Consider the following 21,613-nt stretch of genomic DNA (forward strand, 5'->3'; position numbering starts at 1 on the left):
CATCATGCCTATGCTTTTATTTTGTAGGACAATGTCCTGCGCTACACCCAACAGGAAGCAGAAGGGGGGAAAGCCTTTAACGCCCTGTAGTCTTCGTGCTGCATTATAATGTGCTTATGTATAATTAATAAAATATCAGAGTGAGGTATTTTGTGGTTAAACACGGTCAGACATATTTTGACGAGACACTTCGACACCCGTCGCGCTGCTCCTGTCAGTCAGCTGCGGGGTGGGTGGGGTCACAAGGAGCCAAGATGGCTGACTTTGAGGAGCCGCTGTCAGATGAAGAGAAGGTTTGTAGACGATTTCATTCTTTGTTACACACACTATTGTCCTGTGGGTAGAGCACAACCACTGTTATATATTGTTGCGGTTTGACGGTTATATATTGGGAAGAATAAAGGCACTATTAGGTACCGCATCGAGTAGATAAACTTGAGTTTTCAAGCCACTTACTAGCTAACCATTTAGCCATAGCTAGTTAAATCGTGTAACGCTGATATATAGGTGTAACACTGGATACTCCTATTTCAAAATGTCATAGTAGTTGTGCTTGCATTTATTTGAACAGAAGCATTCCCCAAAAGTTGTATTGCAGTGCCTGTCTGCAGTAAATGCAGTGGTGTTACTTAGTCCTCTCCCCCTACAGCTAGCATTAGCGGCTAACATTACTTTGCTTTTGGATTTCTGGGTCAAACAGATTCAGTTGCAGCTCAAATACTTGTTTGCCTCACATGACTCGAAATCAGGATATGGGTGTCTACAGTTTGAATGGAGCCTGATAGTGACACCCCCGTAATACCAGTTTTAGTGGCTCAAATTATTATTATTATTATGATTGACAAACTTTCCATAGTCTTGGAAAGTCTCTGGTTTTTTAAATGTTATGTGTACCTTAGATGACCCAACAGGGCGGGTTCAAAACTATTATCAAGGGTGCCCAGGTACTCCTGATAAGGCCAAGAGACATGTTAAGGTTACAGGTCTATTGAACAGGGAAATTGAGGACAACATGATGTCATGGTTTTACAGACATGGCACATAGTTGAGATAGCTGTTTCTGATTCAGTGTCCAATCTGTATTCATTATGCTCTTCAGACATGTTTTTAAGATATTTAAAAATACATTCTATTTAAAATCATAATTTGTGTCTGAGGTTTTCCACAAAAATGTCTTTACCTACTTCATAAATATTGAAATTGTATTTATACTTTATTCCTCATTTTAAAATCCTGAATCTATGACTTGAGCAAATTGTTTATTTCAAAGCTATTGGACCAAGACATCAAGTTTCCACATTGTACTGGTTTAATATTTGGACTCTGATTGTCTTCCAAATTAGTTGCAATGTCACAAAATCCTGTTCTTATATATATACTACCCTCCACTCAAAAATATGTTTTCGCTTATTGTTTCTTCACTTGAGTGTTTGCGTTTTAAAATGCAGAATTTGACACATTAATCTGCTGAGGAGATTAAAGTTTCACCTTGCGTGATTTATGACATCTCAACTAGTTTTAAGCCAGTTGTAGTCCTGTATGGAGCTTGAAAACTTGAACCCTCCAGTGCACAGAGGATCTTTAAATTGCGATTTCAAGGTGAGCACTGAGAAGATTTCACCCTTCAGCTGATAAATGTGAAAACAATCTTCTAGTGTCAAACTGCACACTCATCTTATGCAGAGTGAAAGTCAAACATCCAAGTAGCGCTGCAATGATTATTGGATGCCAACTATTAAATTAATCAACTATTTTGATAATCAATTGATCATTTTGAGTCTTTTTTTTTTTTTAAGAAAAAAGAATCCAGTTATTCCAGCTTCTCAAATGTGAATATTTTCTAGTTTTTTTACTCTTTGAGTTGTAGACAAAAGAAAGACATTTGAAGACGTCACCTTGGGCTGCAGGAAATGTTTTGATATTTTATGGACCAAACAACTAATTGATTGATTGAGAGAAAACAATCAACAGACTAATCAGTAATGAAAATAATCATTAGTTGCAGCCCTCCTGAGTTGAGGGGGGCTTTTAATGCTTGTGAAGTGTCCTTAATTAGCATATTTTTCATGTTATTGATGGTAGACATGTTGAAATTTGAACACATTTAATTATTTAATTAACTATTTGCCTCCATAGGTCCGCATAGCGGCCAACTTTGTGACTCATGCCCCACCAGGAGAGTTCAATGAAGTCTTCAATGGTAAGAAGCAGCTATTTGATAATTGTGCATTATTTAATATGGTATATTATTCTTATGATAGTCATGCTATATTATTTTGTCTCTTAAGAGTACTGTGCAAACAGTGGTTTATTTTTGTCTTGTTAGATGTGCGGCTTCTTCTCAACAATGACAACCTCCTCAGAGAGGGGGCATCACAGTAAGCATCACTCATTTATGACAAACATCAGAAATTCAAACACTCTCAAGTCACAGTATTTAACACCCCTGAACCTGCATAGACTGAGATATATTTGCAGATTGACATTTATTATTTATAAGATGAAGGTAGTGTGTAATATTAACATGGTTAGTGTTAATCATCTGTTGAACGCATTTTGGTTTCATATTATGAATGCCTACTCTACCTTTGTGCCTATCCTATTTGTCCAGCTCCTTTGCCCAGTACAACATGGATCAGTTTACTCCTGCCAAACTAGAGGGCTACGATGAGCCGGCAAGTTTCATCCTCATGTTTTTCTTGTTTATTCCAGAAGAGTAGTGTCAGAGCCAGACTCTTTTTTGATATTTAATTTCCCTTCTTAATAGGTCCTGATTACAGAGCATGGCGACTTGGGTCAGGGACGCTTCTTGGACCCCCGCAACCGTGTGTCCTTCCGCTTTGACCACCTTAGGAAAGAGGTGAGCGACGTGCAGCCATATGAAGGAGAGTCAGCCCTGAAAGGCTGGAGAGATGCCTGCGATACTGTCCTTAGTGCCTATGTCAAAGAGCACTACCCTACTGGAGTCTGCACGGTAAGGGGCACAAAACATTTTCTACAAAACAATTAACTAAGCAACAGAGGCTACATTTTACCCATACTTATTCATGCATTTATGTGCTGCAGGTATATGGGAAAACTGTTGACGGCCAGCAAACAATTATAGCCTGCATTGAGGGACATCAGTTTCAACCCAAAAACTTCTGGTATTCTGTCCTCCCTGCAAACAACTATTCATGAGCTCACCATAATATACAATATGTATATCTGATATGATATAACACTAATATTTAGAATATCACAAAGGATATTAATGAACATTTTTCTCTCAGTAGCATAGTGATTCCTGATGTTGACATCTGATTGTAATGCAGGGCGTCTCTTCATTTCTCTAACACAGGAATGGTCGCTGTAGGTCAGAGTGGAAGCTAACCATTGGCCAGTCCACTGCTCAGGTGGTGGGAGTGTTGAAAATCCAGGTGACTTACATTCAATGTGCCCATCTACATGAATGATGAATAAGTGAAAGAGAAAAACACAAGCTTACTACTTTTGATTCATTCTGTCTCCAGGTACACTATTATGAAGATGGGAATGTGCAGCTGGTTAGCCATAAGGAGGTAGAAGAGTCAATACCAGTAACTGTAAGTAAACATTTTATGCTAAAGCAGAATAGCACAGTCTTTCAGCATGATTTAAACTTTAGACTGGTTGTGTCAGCTCCTGGTATGTAGTGAGACGTCATCCATGTGTGTTGGTAGGATAAAAGGTGACGATTGTTTGTGTGTTCTTGAAACAGAATGAAAGCCAGACGGCTAAGGAATTTGTTGACATTATCGAGAACGCTGAAAACGATTACCAGGTAAGCTACCTTTTTATTGACCTTACACTTGATTTTTTTTTTATATTTAAAATAACAAATGAAACATTTTGAAAGGAGAAAATGTTTTTCTTTGCCCTCAGACCGCAATCAGTGAGAACTACCAGACCATGTCTGACACCACCTTTAAAGCCCTGCGTCGCCAGCTGCCTGTCACACGCACTAAAATCGACTGGAATAAGATCCTAAGTTACAAAATTGGCAAGGAGATGCAGAATGCCTAATGGAAGGTCAGGGACTGACCAGGGAGATGCACGCTCCACTGGGCCCACAACCCACCTATACATGCGCAAGGACTTACCAAAGCAAAACTATATCAGTATGGGGCAACAAATTAATATAAAAAAAAAAATTAAAAAAAAAGAAAAACTGAAGATTTGCAGACTGTTAGGCACCGGTATCTGTCTGCTATAAGGAAGCTGTGGTTATGAAGATAATCATGGTTTGGATAAGTGGTTACTTCTGAATGTGTGTTGTGAAAGAGTTGTGGTGGGTCGGTGTGCAGGGCTGTGCTCAGGACTGCTACATTGAGGAAGTAAATCGTTCCTCGATCTTCCCAGAAATTACAGACCTTCGAAGATTCAGTTGTCAGAAGTTACAATAAGATATTTTTTCGTTATCAAACTGATGAAAGTGGTGATCCCAGCACACAGGGACAGGAACCAGGACCGCACAAGGCAGCTGGTGAGAGAAATTAAGCACACCATTATATATCAGGGTTTGATTTTGAAAATGAAGGTATGAATTGTTTGAAGGTTTTTGTTTCATTAAGGGGTTGACATGTATGGTGGAATTGGAAATCAGGTGCATCAGTAACACTGAAGGGAAAAATCAATAGTATTCGTCTGACATTTTATTTAGTCCCAACCTCATAATATTACTTAACTTACATGAAACGCAGTTATATTGTGTTAATTCAATTGAGTTTTTGCAGCTGTTAACATTTAGCAGTAGCACAATCCTTAGCATAGCTCTGGTCCCTGCACTGTAGACCTGTATGTTTGTCTGTGTCTGTCAGGGCTGAGGGAATGTTTTTTTTTTTTTTTTGTGCTCCCCTGATGTACGTGTCTCCACCCATTCAAGCTATGATGACTAAAACAAGATAAAGCGACTATTACGCTTCTGTATCTACAGTAAAATGCATACTCTGTTCTCTTTGGCAACACCACCTCCATCGCTGTACAGCTTTTTCTTGTGAAAGGAAACATACTCATATTAACCAAGATTTATTTGCCAAAATCTCTTTCCTATGGTAAAGAACTCCATCCTCCAACCCATGTATGCAAATTTCTATTTTAATACGTTGGTTTTTGTTGGAGTCTTAGAATATTGCACTCTTAACTGTAACAAGTTGTGTATTGGTCAATGCCAAGTGAACGCAAAGCAGTTGCCATGTAAGGCAAGATCATATGTATGTGTGTGTATGTGTTACATGACTTCTGCAAGGCCACATCATACTGTCTGTGTTACATTACTCCTTAGCAGGCTGACTTTGGATCAGTTACTTGTTAGCGATACTATGTGCTGTGTTCAACCCTCACACTAAACTACAACTGTGTGCCGATCAGTTATACTGTAAAGTTCAAGACTGTACTGCCCCATTCTGTTGTACGAATAAATGGACTGAACATCTTGGCTAGATTGTTATTTTCGTTTCATGCTGTCACATAAAAATTCAAGATTCAGAGGATCATCAGATGAAATTCTTTTAATAGAAAAGTTTTGACACACTTTATGTTTTAAGGCTTGGACAGTTTATTTAAAATAGCACTACATGTGCAGGTGTTCATGATATAAATATGTGAGGGGATTTCCTTTCACAGACACAGTAGTGTATAAATCAACTTATGTAATTTGATTGGCTAAAATATGAGTTTATTTAATCTACTTCTCAGTTTTAAAGCCAGTTAATGAGCCATCGTTGAATACATTTTAAAAATCTGTTTAACCTAAAACATCTGATATGTAGAACTGTTAAGACAAGACACAATACTATGTAAATTATATGACAGATTTAGAAAAAGCAGTTACAGTAGCAAGAATCAAACCTTTAGTCCCCATTATGTTCATGGACGGAATATCCCAACGAATTATGACACTATGGCATAAACATGACACATGGATCGTCTTGGTAAAGCAGAAATTAACTGTCCCTGAATAAAATATAAAATTGTAGACATACAGTCTCTTACAGTAATGTAGTGCAAAGTGTGCTCTCCCTTTTCAAGAACAAGGTTCAGTGTACTCATGACAAGTGTAGTAGAAAAAACAACATATAAAAGCTGTGCATTCATAGACTTAAAAGAGAATCGTGTGTGGATTCTTTAATCTACTGTATTTACAGTATAATGTTAAACTGCTAAAAAAAATGAACTAGGAAAGCATTTCAACTACTCTACTATTTTATTGTGGATTGGTGTCAGCTACGTGTTTGCTTTGCTCTACTTTCATTATTTTCCTTATACTAACTACATGGTTTTGGACTTCTGTTGTCTTTACTGCTCCTAACAGGACAGCACTGGAGGGGAAAGGAACGGAGTGTTCTACAATGAAATCTTAACAGTAACTTCTTTCCCCCCCCCAAAACAAACAGATCTTGGTCTCTTAAAAATGTTTTTTTTTTAACTAGAAAACAGATAAATAGTTTCCTCCTAAAACTTCAAACTTATATATTAAGGAATAAAGATAATAAAGTTATTTATCTCTTTTCTAATTGTTTCTCAGGTTGTGATGTACAGGTAGGGTTCAACAAATGCATCTGTTTGAAACAGGCCAGCATTGAAGTGTTTAGTTGGATCCTATTCAACTAATAATGAGTGCTATGATGTGGATTTAAGAGCTAGTGAAAATGAATATTACAGTAGCTGTTGATTTGGGCATGACTTATTTAACAGTATAATCTGGCTGTTAGCTGCTAGAAGATAAAACCAGGTCTGGCTCCTTGGCTCCCTCCTGCCCACTGTGCCCACAGTTCCCTGTCAGCTCTGGGAAGAGGCTGGTCCGGGCAGTGTGAATTGGGGAGCCCGGAGTCGGACTCATGCCTGGCTTCTTTGGAGGAATTGGAGGAGGATGGGTCTTCTCTGAGCATGGAGTGAGGGGTGAGCGGATGCCCGGAGATAGAGGCCCTGAAGAAGGCGACCTCCCCCCAGTAGGAGACACTGCTATATTGCGGTAGTCTGTACCAAACGGAGAGTTGCTGATTGGCGCAAGCTTGACACCAGCCTGCTGGTTGGTGAACCGAGACAACACCTGTGTTACCGTGTTGCGGGCCAGCTGCTTAGCTGTGCTGTTCTCTGGTGGAGGAGGGATGCAGGAGGTGGTGGGTGAGAGGTCCCTGGGGGAAAGAGGGCCACCCGGATGTTGCTGCTCCAGCTCAGCCTGGGACTGGAACTTGTGTCTGGCGGCCTGGAATCGCTGGTTGACTCCTGCCTGGTAGGAGGATTGATGGAAGCCTGGGCTGCCGAGACGCTTGGCCAGAACAGGTGATGAAATGGGGGAAGAGGAGAGGGAAGATGAGGCTGTGCTGGAGGGAGAGTGAGGATGAGGGTGGAGAGGAGAATGCAAAGCTGCTCCTCCCCCATTTTCCACTACCCCAATATTTTCTGCTCCTCTCCCTTCCTGTGTCAGTTCTGTCTCTTTAAGAATGTGATGACCATTGACCTTTGAGGTGGTTTTAGGAGTGGCAGTTATCTTTCCATCTGGCTCAGTCTGAACAGAGGTGGACACCACCATAATTTTGGAAGGCAACTCTTTCACATCTGTCACAGCCTCCTTTACCTCTTCTTTACATCCTCCAGTTTCAGCTAACCTTTTACTCAGCTCCTCAATCTGTCTCTCAAGCTCCCTACTCCTTTCCTCCTCTTTGCTGATCCTGTCTTTCATCTGCTCTCGTTCTGTTTCAAAATCAGCCTGCTGCCTCTCAAATGTAGCCTCTAACTGGGCTGCCCTGCTCTTTTCATCTTCAAGGATCCCCTGGAGCTTGTTCAGTGTGCTAGTCTCCTCTTTGAGCAAAGTGTGGAGCTGGGTGACCTTCTGAGCCTCCTCCTGGGCATGGCTGCTGGCTTTCTGGAGCTCCAGACTCAGAGTTGAGGAAAGATGCTGCTGCTGGGATAGCGACTCCTCCACCTGGCTCACCGCCTGGGCCTGTTCCTTCTCTAACCTCCGCACTGCTGCTCGCTCAACTTCCAACTGGACAGAGAAGGTGAAAGATGCAATAGTCAGACAAGGAAACTTTTCCAAATTTGACCACAAGGAGGCAAAATAACACAGGATGAAACACTCTCCCAGTTATTGAAAATGCAAGTATTGAAAAAAGACTTTGATAAAAGTATATTTTGCACTAAACCCATTGAAAAAATATAATATAGTTGACTTGGTAGTACCTGACAGTGCCTTTTTACATAGTGTTCAAATGGACCTTATTTCTGTCTATTTGGATTGGTTAATTAGATTCAAAGCTTACACTGGCTGACATCCTTTACAGGTTATCAATCCCTGTTTCCCTCTCAATTTTATGGTCCCTATCCGTACACGTATACTGTCTAATAAACTACATTTAAATTTGGTAAAATTCAGTCAAACAGAATTAGGAAAAGGGATGTGTTGTTTCAGAGTCAGGAAAGACTGATGAAGAAGCAATTGTTCACTTTTTGTCTCTTTAAAGAATTATTTGCTTGCATGGCACATTTATGGAAACCTCAGTTAGCCATGAGATCATTAGAGGGTGACTATGCTGCTTAAAATGCTTTGATGACTAATAGAAGGAAATGGGAGGTGATGAAATACAATCTAGTGTGTGTGATTAGTGTACAAAAAACAACAGAGGCAGGAAAAGCTGAGGAAGACTGAGAGACACTCAGGAACCCTGTGTTACATAAGGCCCTCATGCTAACTTTGTACAGTGCCTGATGGTGTGCTCACAACGTGTGCGTGAGCTGACCTCGCTTTGGACATGGACATCCATTATCTCAGGTTTCCTGAGGCCATAAATCCCCAAGGCTGCTGGACAACTAAACAATGGTCTCTTCCTCCTCTGTTTCCTATGAAACAGCCCTGTGCTTGTGCATAGCAGTGCCTGTGTATATGTGTGTGCCTGCACTTCAACAGGCCAAGCCCTCTCCACCCTACTGAGTTAAACAATGGAGCTCCACTGAAGCTTTCCTGCTCAGTCGCTGGGTTTTAAATCACAGCTACCAGTTTAAAGAGAACACTCTGCAGACCAGCAAAGTAAAATAAGAGCATCGGAAGTATAAAAAAATCTCTTCCACATGATGTGATCATCTATCACCAAGTAGAATTGTGAGCACTGGTTTTGCTGAGACAAACATAAACGCATACAAATATATAAGCACACAGTACAACAGCACTGCAGATACATTTTCTGCCTTTTACATGTCAGTCACACCTGCTGCAAGAGTTTGTCTCTTTCTGTCTGCAGCAAGAAGGTGAAGTCATCGTTCTGCGCAGACTCCTGGGCACGCCGGCGTTTCTCCTCATCTAGATCAGCTATCATCTGTCAAACACACAGCCGAATGAAACAATTAGATGATATGACATGCCGACAGTTGTGTTGTTACAGGACTCTCCACATGAATTTAAGTTTTTAGTTGAGTTAGTATGAAACCTTTTTTTTCTTATATGAGGGTTCTTAGCCCACGACTATTGCTTCTGTGAAACTTAGCTAACTTGTCCACTGACTGATTACCCTTCATTACAAAGTTTTCATCAACTCTATAAAGTTGACTCATTCAGTGGGTTTATTGTATAAGAAAGACTCCCATGAATTGTCAGACCTTGAACTCTGCTGTGATAAAGCTTGCTTTCACCCATAAACCCAGGGTGCAGCTTCTGTCTGCCTCACTCCCCCAAGCCTATCGCAATCTGAAATACACAAGGATTGGTCTGAAGCTGCATGTGTGAGTGTGTGTATTCATGACTGTGTATGGGTGTGTGTCGCCTCTTACCCTCCTGTGTCTGCTCTCAGCACCCGCCAACTGTCCCATCATCCTCTCCTGCATCCTCTTGCAGTGAGCCATGACCAGTTTAAGCACAGCCAGAGGGTTTGGGCCCACCGCCCGCTCCTGCAGGTGTGTGTGAGGTTGGTTGAGTGTGCTTTGGCGCTCCTCGGGTTCGCTGTCTCGCTGCAGGGCCAGAAATGGATCGCTGAGGTCATACTGGCCATAGCGCTCCTGGACGAAAGCATCTCTGTGCTGAGCCTAGAGGATACACACAAAGAGATACTGTCTAAGGCCATTCCATTCACCTGTACTAATACCCATAACTTGAAAAACAATTCCTCCTTCTACAAAAGGCTGAAAAAGACATCCGTTTTACCAAATGATACCAAATAATGACTGAATACATACATTTGCATGTGTAGCTTAAACCTAGTGGTAACAAGAAAAGCAAAGGTGTTAGATATCTACCTGGCTGTACATGTTCAGTCCTGACTGAGCAGAAAAAATGAGCAGTGTGTTTGTGTATGTCAGTGCATGGATTATATAGGATGAAAGGGAAAAAAGTGCATAAAGGACAAAATGAGGCCCCATTGCCAGTGTCAAGATTAGCAGCACAGTAACTCATCACAAACATACTGTATGATGTAGCGTAAACACACACACACTTCAGCCTATCTTGCACAAGCGAAGGTTGAGTTGCAGTCAATGACATTAGGGATCCTCGTCAAACATAGACTCGGAAGTGTGAGTGAGTGTGTGCAGGAAATCTGTGTGCCGTGATTTTATTGTCAGCGTGAGCACAAGCAGATGGTCCAACCCAAACACAAAGAGGTGAGGCACGGCTGTCCACCCCCACCAGGGGCAGATGTTAACTCTTCCCCAGGGATACAGGGATGACGGACGGGGCCATGAAACCAGAAAACACACACAACACACACACACACACACAAACACACACACACACACAGAGCTGTTTGTAATGAAGCAGTTTGATTATACCCTAGCTAAAACAAAATAAGAGAATAAAAAGCGATTACACTTTTAAGTTAAGCTTAAAGAGTTAAAATGAGATCCAGAAGGACAAATTATTACAGGCAACTTAAGTTATTTCACTTTACCACATAAATTATTCCACCTTGTTTTTGAAAAAGAGGCTGGAATGATAAGAAACGAAAAGAAAGGTTATACTATACGGCCTTTTCGACTTCGCTCCGGGTCACTCTGATATATCACTGGGAGGTCTCATTAACTGCATACAGTGACTATGTTTGAATTCTGAAGCCATGTGGGGTCAGCTGGCGGTGCTAGTGATGTAAGCACATGTCACGGAGTTCACTCCACGGGCCTTCGGGACACCCGCTGCTTGTCTCCCCATGCAGTCCTCATCTGACACCCCTTTCCTCAGGCCCCCGTCATCCCCCTGCCCAAACACGCACTGCACTGCATTCCTCTGCCGGTTCATCATCATTTCTCAGAAAATGCCTCTGTCTCTACTTCTTCCTCTTTTTCTCGTATGTACTACAGACTGCAGTAGCACAAACACACACACACACATACGCACACACACACACACACACACCCTAAGGGCATCAGTAAGGAGGCTGTATTTGAGGCTCTGTCTCCGGCTGAACAAAGAGTGTGACCCTCAGTAGAGAGATTACAGGACTCACACAAAGACACTGTCTCAATGCCTTCAGTCCCTTGCATTGTCTCCATGTCTGACCCAGAAGGCTTCAATGTGAGAGAGTGGGTACAAACTTATGTGTCTGTGTCTGTGTAGCATCCCTGTGTCTCTGTTTCCCTTAGTAAGTGAATATAGATATGAATGTGTGTGTAAGTCACTGTGTGTATGTTTACCTCTGGCTGCGTGTATTGTTTGGAGACTGTTTGGAGACAGAAGTGCAGCTTCCTGAGTTAAATAACTGTTTATAAAGATCATTAAGGGACGGACTTAGATTAGATTGGATTGTGTGTGTGTGTGTGTGTGTGTGTGTGTGTGTGTGTGTGTGTGTGTGTGTGTGTGTGTGTGTGTGTGTGTGTGTGTGTGTGTGTGTGTGTGTGTGTGTGTGTGTGTGTGTGTGTGTGTGTGTGTGTAGCAGTCCTTGGGTCTGGTCTCAGGATAGTTCTGATCATAATGACAGAGTTTGCTTTCCTTTATGAGAGGGCACAACAAGCAAACTCCCCCCTGCTGCAAAGCTTGCATTTGTGCCCTACCACTGATGACAAATGTCTCCACAACTAAGCAGCGGCAAGGAATAAATTATATGCTCTCACTTTCTTTTTATACCCAGTTTCATAATCATTAAATGTTTTTGAATTAGCATCAAACATGTAAGAATTTCTCTATGATTTCATGCAACGTTGTAGCTACTGAAACAGGTGTGCCACATTTGTGACTTGTTCAATTACTGACTTATTCAACAGCCTGTATCCTCTAATGCCTTCCTGCAGCTGTAACGAGGTGTGAAAGACAACCTGATGCTTTTCACCTGGACGAATTCTCGGTCAGTCAGTTACCTACAGCCTCGGGGCACAATCATGCCCTTGTGTGAGCTGAAAAGAGCCAGGGAGTCTTGTTTCCTTAGTGAGTCCCTGTAAAGACTGTCACACAATGAATCCAGCAGCTGGTCTGGACAACATTACAGCTCTGAATAGTGTAAGGTGCAGATCTCCTGTTACAAATGTTGACTCCTAAATAATACTGTGAGAGAAAGAAAAAACATAATTACTATAAAAATTAGGATGACTGGATACGTGAGTATCTGTTATTTTGCATGCATCCATGAGCATGCGGCTGGCATACATTTGCCCAATGTGTGTGCACCATGCTGCATATGGTTCTGAGCGTAACGACTATCTCCATGGTAACATTCAAAGTCCAGAAGCTTTGCAGTGGGGGTTATGGGAAAAGTATGCATTCCTGGTGAATTAGTCTGTTCTTTGGTGGAACAGTTAGAGTCTTAGAGACAAAAGGACAGCAGGACCAGACCTGTCAAATATGAAAAAGCCTCATTCATAGAACTTAAACTCAAAGAGTCCCACGCAAGCATCTTCACAACAAGAGAACATAGAATATGCACTGGGATGCTCCAACATCTTATAGGTTATCTTTCCGCTTTATTCTGTTATTTCAAACAAAGTTGTTTATTCACTCAGAATCATGATTATAAATCTACAGTGCATAAAAAGCACAGTGCTGTGGTAATTGTTTGTCCAAGAGTAGAAAATCAAAGAACAAGTAGTAGAAAAGAGGACAGTAGGTTAGCTGCAGCCCCTTTAGTGTTTTCCCAGATGATGATCTAAGACTTCTGTGATGCAGTTTTTTTCCTGAGGAGTGGACAGAAAATGCTCTGCTAAAAAGTGGAGCAAGGAATATAGTCAATGGACCAATTGTCAACTTTTTTGAGTAATAAGCTTTGGCAGGTGAGAGGTATCAATCCACTGGCAGTCAAATTTAATTTAACATAGTTGGTGAGGCTGCAAACTCAAGCGAACACAAAAGGCTCTGACTCACTTTGTTGGTGCTGGTCATTAGAGCTAAACTTAAATTAACAACAGGCTGCCAGGAAACTCATAGCAAATGAGAAATGGTAAAGTGAGAAAATATCCTCAACATTCAACCTCTTGTATTAAGATAAGCACTACAAACCAATTGAGCCTTAATAATAACATACCCAGCAGTATGCCTACTGTAATTTGGTTGAGCACTTGAAAAAGAGTTTGGTGTAATAGCTCTGTTTGTCTTGGGGAATATCAAATTGCAAATGTAATGACTCAAAGTTGCATTCATTGATTTATTTATTTTTTAATTCAATAAAAAAAAGCTCTACAGCAAGCTAACATAACCTGACATATTATCAACCCAGTCACTGTCACTACAGTCAAGGCAACAACTGGTGTTCATATCATATGTTAAAAACAAACCAAATCAGTCTTAAAAAGTCATTTAGTGGCACATTCAGAACACAGCAGAGTGAAATGGAATAAGACACTCAAGAACACAGAAGACATTTTCTACTGAAAATAGCAAATGTGCAAATTTGTTCTTAATTCAGCCTTAACCTAATGCTGCATTTACTCATTTAAAGTTAGAATGAATAATGAAGGTAACAGTAATGCACAAACTGCAAGGGTGTAAAAATAGACTTGTAATAGGGTAATCGTGTAAGAAGGTAAATATATAAATATATAATATATAAATATAAATAAAGAAGGAAAACAAAAGTGAGAGATGAGAGAGATATAAGAGAGAGAGAGAGAGAGAGAGAGAGAGAGAGAGAGAGAGAGAGAGAGAGAGAGAGAGAGAGAGAGAGAGAGAGAGAGGGAGAGAGAAAGAGAAAGAGAAAGAGAAAGAAAAAGAGAGAGAGAGAGAGAGAGAGAGAGAGAGAGAGAGAGAGAGAGAGAGAGAGAGAGAGAGATGAGATTTTAGGGTGTATACTTTTTGAAGTGTAAACTAAGGTGTGTGCTTAAGGCTTGAGCCATATCCTCCACACCTCCCACCCACACACTACCACAGATGGCACCGAGATAACTGCGAAGACGCCTAACAAAACAACTTCTAAGTAATGTTTAACTGCCTCAAATGTTATCATCAGTGGTTAGTGATGAAACTTGGTCAGGCAATGCTTTTGGAGAAGTATAACATATCATTAGGTACAACAAGGAAGTGCTCTGGTATTTTTTGTAACTGCTGAGTCAAACATTAAACTCATCGGGCAATTAATCGATGCTGACACAAGTGCAAACCTTACAGAGAAACCGGTGAGTTTGTGATTTTTAAATCTCACACTGGCTATTGTCACGTTTGGCCTGACCTCCTATATCACTTTTTTATTTGTAGCAGGCAAATATTCTCCTGCAGAGAGCAAACAGCAGTCAAGGAAGGAGTTCACAGATATGACCGTTCATTTTCTAGCCGAGTTTGTGGATAAGGAAGATTGCCATAAAAAGGCATCCTTCAGCAAACATTACGAGATCTGTGTCGCTCACATGGCTGTGAATAGCATGTGTGATGTTCTGTATGTAGGTGTGTATTCCTGTAAATGTATTTTGTACAATAAGAGAAAAAAAGTTACATTAAGTGCTTTGATGTCATCTGAGCAATTTCAGGTCAGTGAGCTTTACACTCGTAGGCCTCGGGCTCAGGCTCAGGCTGTTGATATGAAAGCATTTCACTGACATCATAGACCAGTGTGCATTACGGTATTGCCTTACTTTTAAGGGCACCTTCTGTGTCGTTTCTGCAAAATACTCTTTTTATATCTTATTTTTCCCCCAAGTCTTGACGACATGTCCAAATTGGGCAGTGATTCTTGTAGAGTAACAGAATATACAATCTTATCTAAACAGTACGCTTTAGCCAGGCCCTATTGTTTACGGGGTTGGAAAAAACACATCATCCTGCAAAAATAGACAAAGCATTTTAGGATTACAGGATGTGACCTCATATTAAAAAACAAAACAAGGCCTGCTGAGAATGACCACAACATTTAACAGCACAAACCTGATGGGCTGGGTAAACAAAAACAGTTAAACCCATTGCCAAACTGCATTAATTGTTCCCCAACCACAGGTACTCATGACCACAAAGCCTTTTTGTGTCAAAGTCCACAAAAATATGAAGCAGTCCCTTTGCGCAGTGTTCCGAACATATTTCGATGCTGTGGGGTTTGTTTGAATGTTCAGTGTCGTAAGTTTGTTTTCCACTGTGTTCACTTTTTTACTAAGTGCCCCCTTAAATGAGTATTTCAAAGTGCAGTAGCTGCAGTCAAGGCTCTGGCCAACATTTACTTTCATTTCTATAACCGGCATTCCTTTGAGCTACAGAGAACTGGCTCTATTCTATTTATTCTTAACAGAGAGAAGATAATAATAGTATTACTTTCGGTATACAGGACTTGCAGACAAACATCAACTTAAAAGATATGCCACTCCTTTTGGAATGCAGGACCTGTTTCTGGTGTCATGTTCTCAGGAATCTTCTCTCTTGTAAAACTGTTGCTATCTGTGTCCTTGGTGATGAGAACTGTAAACATTATCCTCAACAATCTGTAGAGACATGTCCCTGTTAATGACGCCGTTTTTATAAATAGGCAAGCGCTGAGACAATTGTAAGTTTTCAGGAGATTTGAAGGTGAAAGAAGGGTTAAAAAGCGCCTCAATGTGGTTGTCCCGAGCAATCTACAGGCATCCCAAGTACTTGCCGCTGAGAGGGGAAAATATTTAAAGCTGGAAAAGAGTGGAGAGGATTTGAGAACATCTTTGCCTTTCAACCCCACATGCAATTATACATTATTGGCACACACTGAGTTTGGTTAACGCGGCACGTTAACTGGCAAGACTAAGAGGAGAACTCCAGCTGGAGAATAATATTGTTATACACACATAGCTTTTGGCATATTGGGAGTGGGATTGGGAAAAGCAGCAAAGATAGAGAAAGACAGACAGTGCACAATTTGGCCTCCTGGATGCACATTAATTTGCTATCACTCTCTGATACTGCAGCCACATGCCTACACACAATCAGCCCTAACATCGACCAGTCAGTAAAATGGTGTACTGGCCCCCAGTGGAAACAAGGGAAGTCAGTGATTTGTGCCTACAACTCTATACTGTACATCCTCTCCACAATAAACACTGCAGCCTCTAACTGGCACACCAGAGACCACCAGAGTGTGTGTGAGTGGGCAGATAGGACATGGGTCATGGTCAAACATGAAAGACCCCCCGTAATGTGGCTGTGTGTGAGGAAGAGAGAGGGAGGGAAGGAAGGGGCAGGGAAAAAAGCACTATAGCTAGAGATATAGAAAGAGGAAAAAGTGCAGACAACAAGGCGGCTGTACCTTCGTCCTAGGGGGATGACTGTGAGTGTGCTTTGAGTTTTGGGTCAAACCCTGCATGCATCAGATCTGGACATACACCCTTTAAGATGCATCTGAGCTGGTGTGAGTGAAACAGCTTCCCCTCAGGCCCTAGCACTAGAATCCTCTCATGATTACAGTCTTGCTTGCTAGATAAACTTCACTACTGAGGCTTCAATACTGCAACACAAGACAGTTATGCCTGCTATGTGTCCTCATTATAACCTCAGTCACAATGCTTGACAATGAGTCAAGCATTCAGTGCCTAAGCAGCTCCATCCAAGCATGGAGCAGCTGCTGCGGCCATGAGTGTGGAAAGTAATCAGGGACACAGAGAAAGCCAATCAGACTAGGCTCAAACACTGCAAAGCATTGTAGCTGAAGGAAAGCTATGCTCTTTGACTAGAATCTGAATGAAAAAGCGGAGGAACTGAGAATTAAAGGAATAACTGAGCACGCCTGATTAATATATAGTCTTCAAACACTTCTGTCACAGTGTGCTGTTGAGTGATCCCAGCTCCCCACAAGGAGCAATGTACGTCAAAACATTCAAAGATCATCCGGGTTGCCTGTGTCCACATATGAAGTGTAGTGTGAATCAAAATGCATCTCCGAGTGCCTTGAAAGACTGCCTTCGTAATATGTGTTTAGGCCTTTCAAACACAGTTGGGTACGGCCAAACAACTCTTACACGGGTTGGAAGTGTGTACCAGAGCCAAAGTACCAAACAGAAACCACAGTCCTTCGCCTTGGTTGAGGGCAAATTTTGTTTCTGGGAGTTTCAGGGAGTTTCCCCACATTTAAACAAATGATACATTTGAGTTACAATGAACTGGAAGTCGGAACTGGATCTAGATATCCTTTTCGAAATATGTAGGTCTGAATAGTGCCTGAATGGGAAACAGGTGAAAAAAGACTTGTCTAGCCAGCAATATGTTGATGCTGTGTTGGAGTAAAGGTCCTGGGAAAGAATGGCTCCTGTCCCATTGTCTTTACTAACTCCTCCTCTGTTTCCTCAGTTTCCTGTTTACACATCCCCTCCCTGTTCAATGACATTCTTTTTGGGGGTGTACTGCTGAAACAGGTTAATTTTAGTGCCTGAGGACATCTTCAGTAAAGACGGACAGCCAGAGTGTGTTTCATTTCATTTAAGGATGGCTATAATATATTTTTCTTGTTATAATTTTTTACGTACGCTTCTGAATGTATGTGAGGTGTTCTGCTTCATGTATGAAACAGTCTGTAGAGGGATTAGCGTGTGTCGCTTGTAGAGGACAACTCACCCTCATTGCATGTATGACGACATCCTGGGCTTCCAGCTCTCCCTCCAAGATACTGAGGAGAGTCAGCAGCTCTGCTCTGCTCAGAGCCTCTACATTCATCTTCTCCTCCTTAACAAAAACAGAAAGAGACAGAAAGAGAGTGAAAGAGAGAGAATGAGAGAGATGGAGAGAGAAAGAGAGAGGCACAAATATGATTCCACCTTTTTAAAACCAGGTGTTATTATGTAAAATGCGAGGCCATTGAATATAAAAAACATTGCATGGCTGCAGAGGTATTACAAACGGTGGCTTGTCTAAATGCATTTTTCAGTGAGAGCACAAAGCTAATATAGAATGAGACTTGGGGTCCCATCTGTGGCCTCACTGGGCTGTGCTTAGGGTTATAAACAGTAAGTCATTAGCATGTCTGCATTTTAAGTTGCTGAGGGACTGCTGTCTGCTTTATTCAGTCCCAACTGTCCAGTGTTAAGGTTCAGTGTTCTCTGAAGCTCAAGACAGTAGGGAAATGTGATTGTTTGAAACATCTTATTTGGCACACACTTTTAAGTTTTCAGCTATCACACTCTGTATCCTGTGATTCATCACCTTGGTCTAGTCACCGGGGCCAGACGTAAACACACCTCACACAGCTGACATCATGCTTAAAATGATGACAAAGACAAAACACACAATCTCCGAGTTGACTTCATCTTTTAAATTAGGGGTGAAGTCACTTTCAGATTATGATCAGTGCCATATAATAGTGTGGGTGGGTGTTAATTATGTGTTTGACAGGGTACGTGCAAGCTGGGAAGTCAGATAACAGAAGCTACAATGATCAGCTTGTAAATTTACACCTCACATACAATGAATAAGTATGACAGATGATACAGTGCTGGATGCCCTTGTATGAAAATAGTGACTCATGGGCCAAATCCGGCCTTAAAAGCAATAAGGTTTGGCCTCCTGATGAAAGCTTATGTTTCAACCTTTATAGTTTTACATTTAAAAAAAACAAATCTACTGTAGATAACAAAATAAACACAAAGCCTCTGTAAATCCCGATAAATATGATGTTGTTACTAACACTTCCCCAGCATGCAGAGAGACATTATAACCATGTTGCACCATGCTATTCGAACAGTGCATGAAATTTTAATGTGTGAATTCTAAATTCTGTTTTCATTTTAACTTAAGCTCACTTGTCCGTAGCAGATGTGTTCTTCAAAAACACAAATACATGGCAGCCTTACAGAAATATTAAGACAACAACAGCAGACTTTCAATCAATCATGAATGAAGCTGCTGTTTATCATGTGTGGACAACCCTTACAGTACGTCTCTACTTTCTTAGTCCAGCACAGAAATTTGCATGAGTCATTATGAAATAAGTTGCAACTTTGTTAGCCCTCACTTACTATCTGCCCTCAGATACAATCATAAACAATGTTATGAATCAAGTTTATTCTTAAATAAATGAAACAAAATAAACAAAACATGTCAGCCTCTGTTTCTAATATGCTGGGAACAGCCCCATCATGAAAATCCCTGAGAAAACCCTCTGTGTACAGAGGGGAGTCAAGTTTGAGTAAAAAACAATATATAAAATGTCTTATTTACGAGTTAGGAATTTGGGCCACCACATTTAACTAGAACAACTTTAATGTTCCTTGGATTCTCCAAATCTCATTCTGCTGAAATATGTTCCCTCATTTGGTGTCTTGATGATGGTGGAGAGTGATGTCTATCATGTTTGCCAGAAGTGTGGTCAACTTGGCCACTTACTGTGAAGGGCACAGCATATGATTCTTATCATAGATTCTTTAATCTGTATAATTGAAAGCAACTGTCCTTACAGTATAGTCACTTTATACAAGCGTCTCCTTTTCACCGCCAGTGAAGGCTGAATATCCAGTGTACTGTTTACTATCAGGCTGACGTGTCCCAGAATATTCACTGTCTCTCCAAAATTCCTTAGTTCATTCTGTGGCACACCGCGCTTTCACGAGTGTGAATCATTAGTTATTTACTGGGCACTAACTTGACATGTATTGCAAGGGTGGTTTCCAGTCTTGCCCGCCCACGAACACGCACACACACACACACACACACACACACACACACACACACACACACACACACACACACACACACACACAGATATTTGCTAGTATAGATATTAGTGTGTGTTTGAGCTGTTGGCTGAACTCACTGTGTCACTCGATATCTGTAGATCAGTTTCCATGAAAAGTCATTCCAACATTCCAGGGATGCCCACACCATGGGAGTCGACACTCAAGAGTAAATCCCTAAGCCCCACTCCTTAACCCGCCCGCAAGGTTTCAATAGGCAGTGTTACAGTTTAGCTTTGTGAGCACTGGTCAAGTCATGTTATATCCATGCAAATAAAAATTAAAAGTGGCACCATATAACACCAAAAAACGCCTGTATGTCACGCTGCTTCTGTGTGTTTGCCTGCTTGTGTGCATTCAGAAACAATTCTGCTTTTTCTTTTCCCTCTTTCTTGGTCTCAGGTATAAAACAAAAGTCTGGGTTTAAATGTATTCCTCCTAGCTGAAAAACCAGGAAGGACCTGTGCAAGTGTAATCAATGTACAGGAACAGACTGCTCAGTGTGTTCAAAGCGATAAATGATTGCTGTGGTTGCTCAGAAACAGCAGAGGATCCACCTGCCGTCCTAACCCTTTGTCTGACACAAGGGACTTGTCATTATTTTCCATCTCGGCAACATTCACCTCAATCGCTAAGTGTCACAGACATCACAAAAACATCAAATTAGCTATTATCTATATAGATTGCCTAGAGTGATAATGGCATAATCAATACTGCATCAATATCACTCTAGCACTCACACCCATTAGCCTGAAAATGAACTCAACACAAGAGCTCCGAATCACAGCGATTCTTACTCTTTTCTACTATCCAAAGATTACTTTTGGATTATTAACATGATTATAATACTACTGAGTGTGTGAGTGTAAATTCCGCTTAACCAGAAATGACAAAGCCCAACACAGAACGAGCATAATATCAGATTGGGTCAGAGACCTGTGTTTGGACTTTTGCATTGTGCTTTCTCTTACTTAAGAAAAACCCGATCAAAATACTAGTAGACTTTCTCAAAGCCAGAAGCAAAGTATTCCCGAAACCTTCCGTGTAGACATACCTTCATGCGCTCAGTTCTGGATGCATTAATAGTCTGCTAATCCCAAAAATGTGGCCCCTCAACAGCATGAATCAAAGCAGTCCACTGTCACAGACGCTCCTGCTCTGAGGCGAGTGTGAACGGCAGACGTTCAATGACGACGCCGCCAGCCAATCAGAGAGGTGTAGTGCGGTGATCTAACCAATGGCCGCCAGGTTTGTCGCTAGGGGGCGGGGATAAGGGCGTTCCCGGGTCCTTGTGATAAACCTCTTTGTTTCGGACGTCCAGTGTGTGGACTCCTGTGCGGTGTCTCAGCGTGAGTCCTGCGAGCTTACTGCTGATCCGGCCAAATGGCACCATATAAGTGCATGTTTACCATTTCTGATGGGCAGTTTAAGTTTTAAGTTTTAAGTGTACGAGTGGCTGTGAATTTTTTCATCTAGTAGCCTCAATATGTATGTTAAAAAACGACTGTAAATGTAGATCCTGCAGAGACAGTTCTTAAACTTAGCCTACTTTAAAAACTCATAGAGCAGGTTATATCTTAAA

At 41.3% G+C, this 21,613-nt stretch overlaps 2 protein-coding genes across 2 annotated transcripts; one reads left to right on the forward strand and one right to left on the reverse strand.

Annotated features, from left to right (window-relative positions):
* Positions 1 to 219: 219 nt before the first annotated feature.
* Positions 220 to 5,455, forward strand: capza1b (capping actin protein of muscle Z-line subunit alpha 1b). The gene is made up of 10 exons (XM_062427643.1): positions 220 to 293; positions 2,137 to 2,200; positions 2,327 to 2,378; positions 2,612 to 2,675; positions 2,768 to 2,974; positions 3,067 to 3,146; positions 3,341 to 3,419; positions 3,513 to 3,584; positions 3,740 to 3,802; positions 3,904 to 5,455. The coding sequence occupies exons 1-10, from the start codon at positions 255 to 257 to the stop codon at positions 4,042 to 4,044; spliced, it is 861 nt and encodes a 286-aa protein (XP_062283627.1). The 5' UTR covers positions 220 to 254; the 3' UTR covers positions 4,045 to 5,455.
* Positions 5,456 to 5,531: 76 nt separating this feature from the next.
* LOC133987176 (CTTNBP2 N-terminal-like protein) lies at positions 5,532 to 21,168 on the reverse strand. The gene is made up of 5 exons (XM_062426458.1): positions 21,086 to 21,168; positions 17,921 to 18,028; positions 9,784 to 10,035; positions 9,225 to 9,332; positions 5,532 to 8,008 (listed from the first exon to the last, which is right to left on the reverse strand). Exons 1-5 carry the CDS (start codon positions 21,089 to 21,091, stop codon positions 6,728 to 6,730), a joined length of 1,755 nt encoding a protein of 584 aa, XP_062282442.1. The 5' UTR covers positions 21,092 to 21,168; the 3' UTR covers positions 5,532 to 6,727.
* Positions 21,169 to 21,613: the final 445 nt, after the last annotated feature.

Source organism: Scomber scombrus, chromosome 10, assembly GCF_963691925.1.
Source record: "Scomber scombrus chromosome 10, fScoSco1.1, whole genome shotgun sequence".
NCBI lineage: Eukaryota > Metazoa > Chordata > Actinopteri > Scombriformes > Scombridae > Scomber > Scomber scombrus.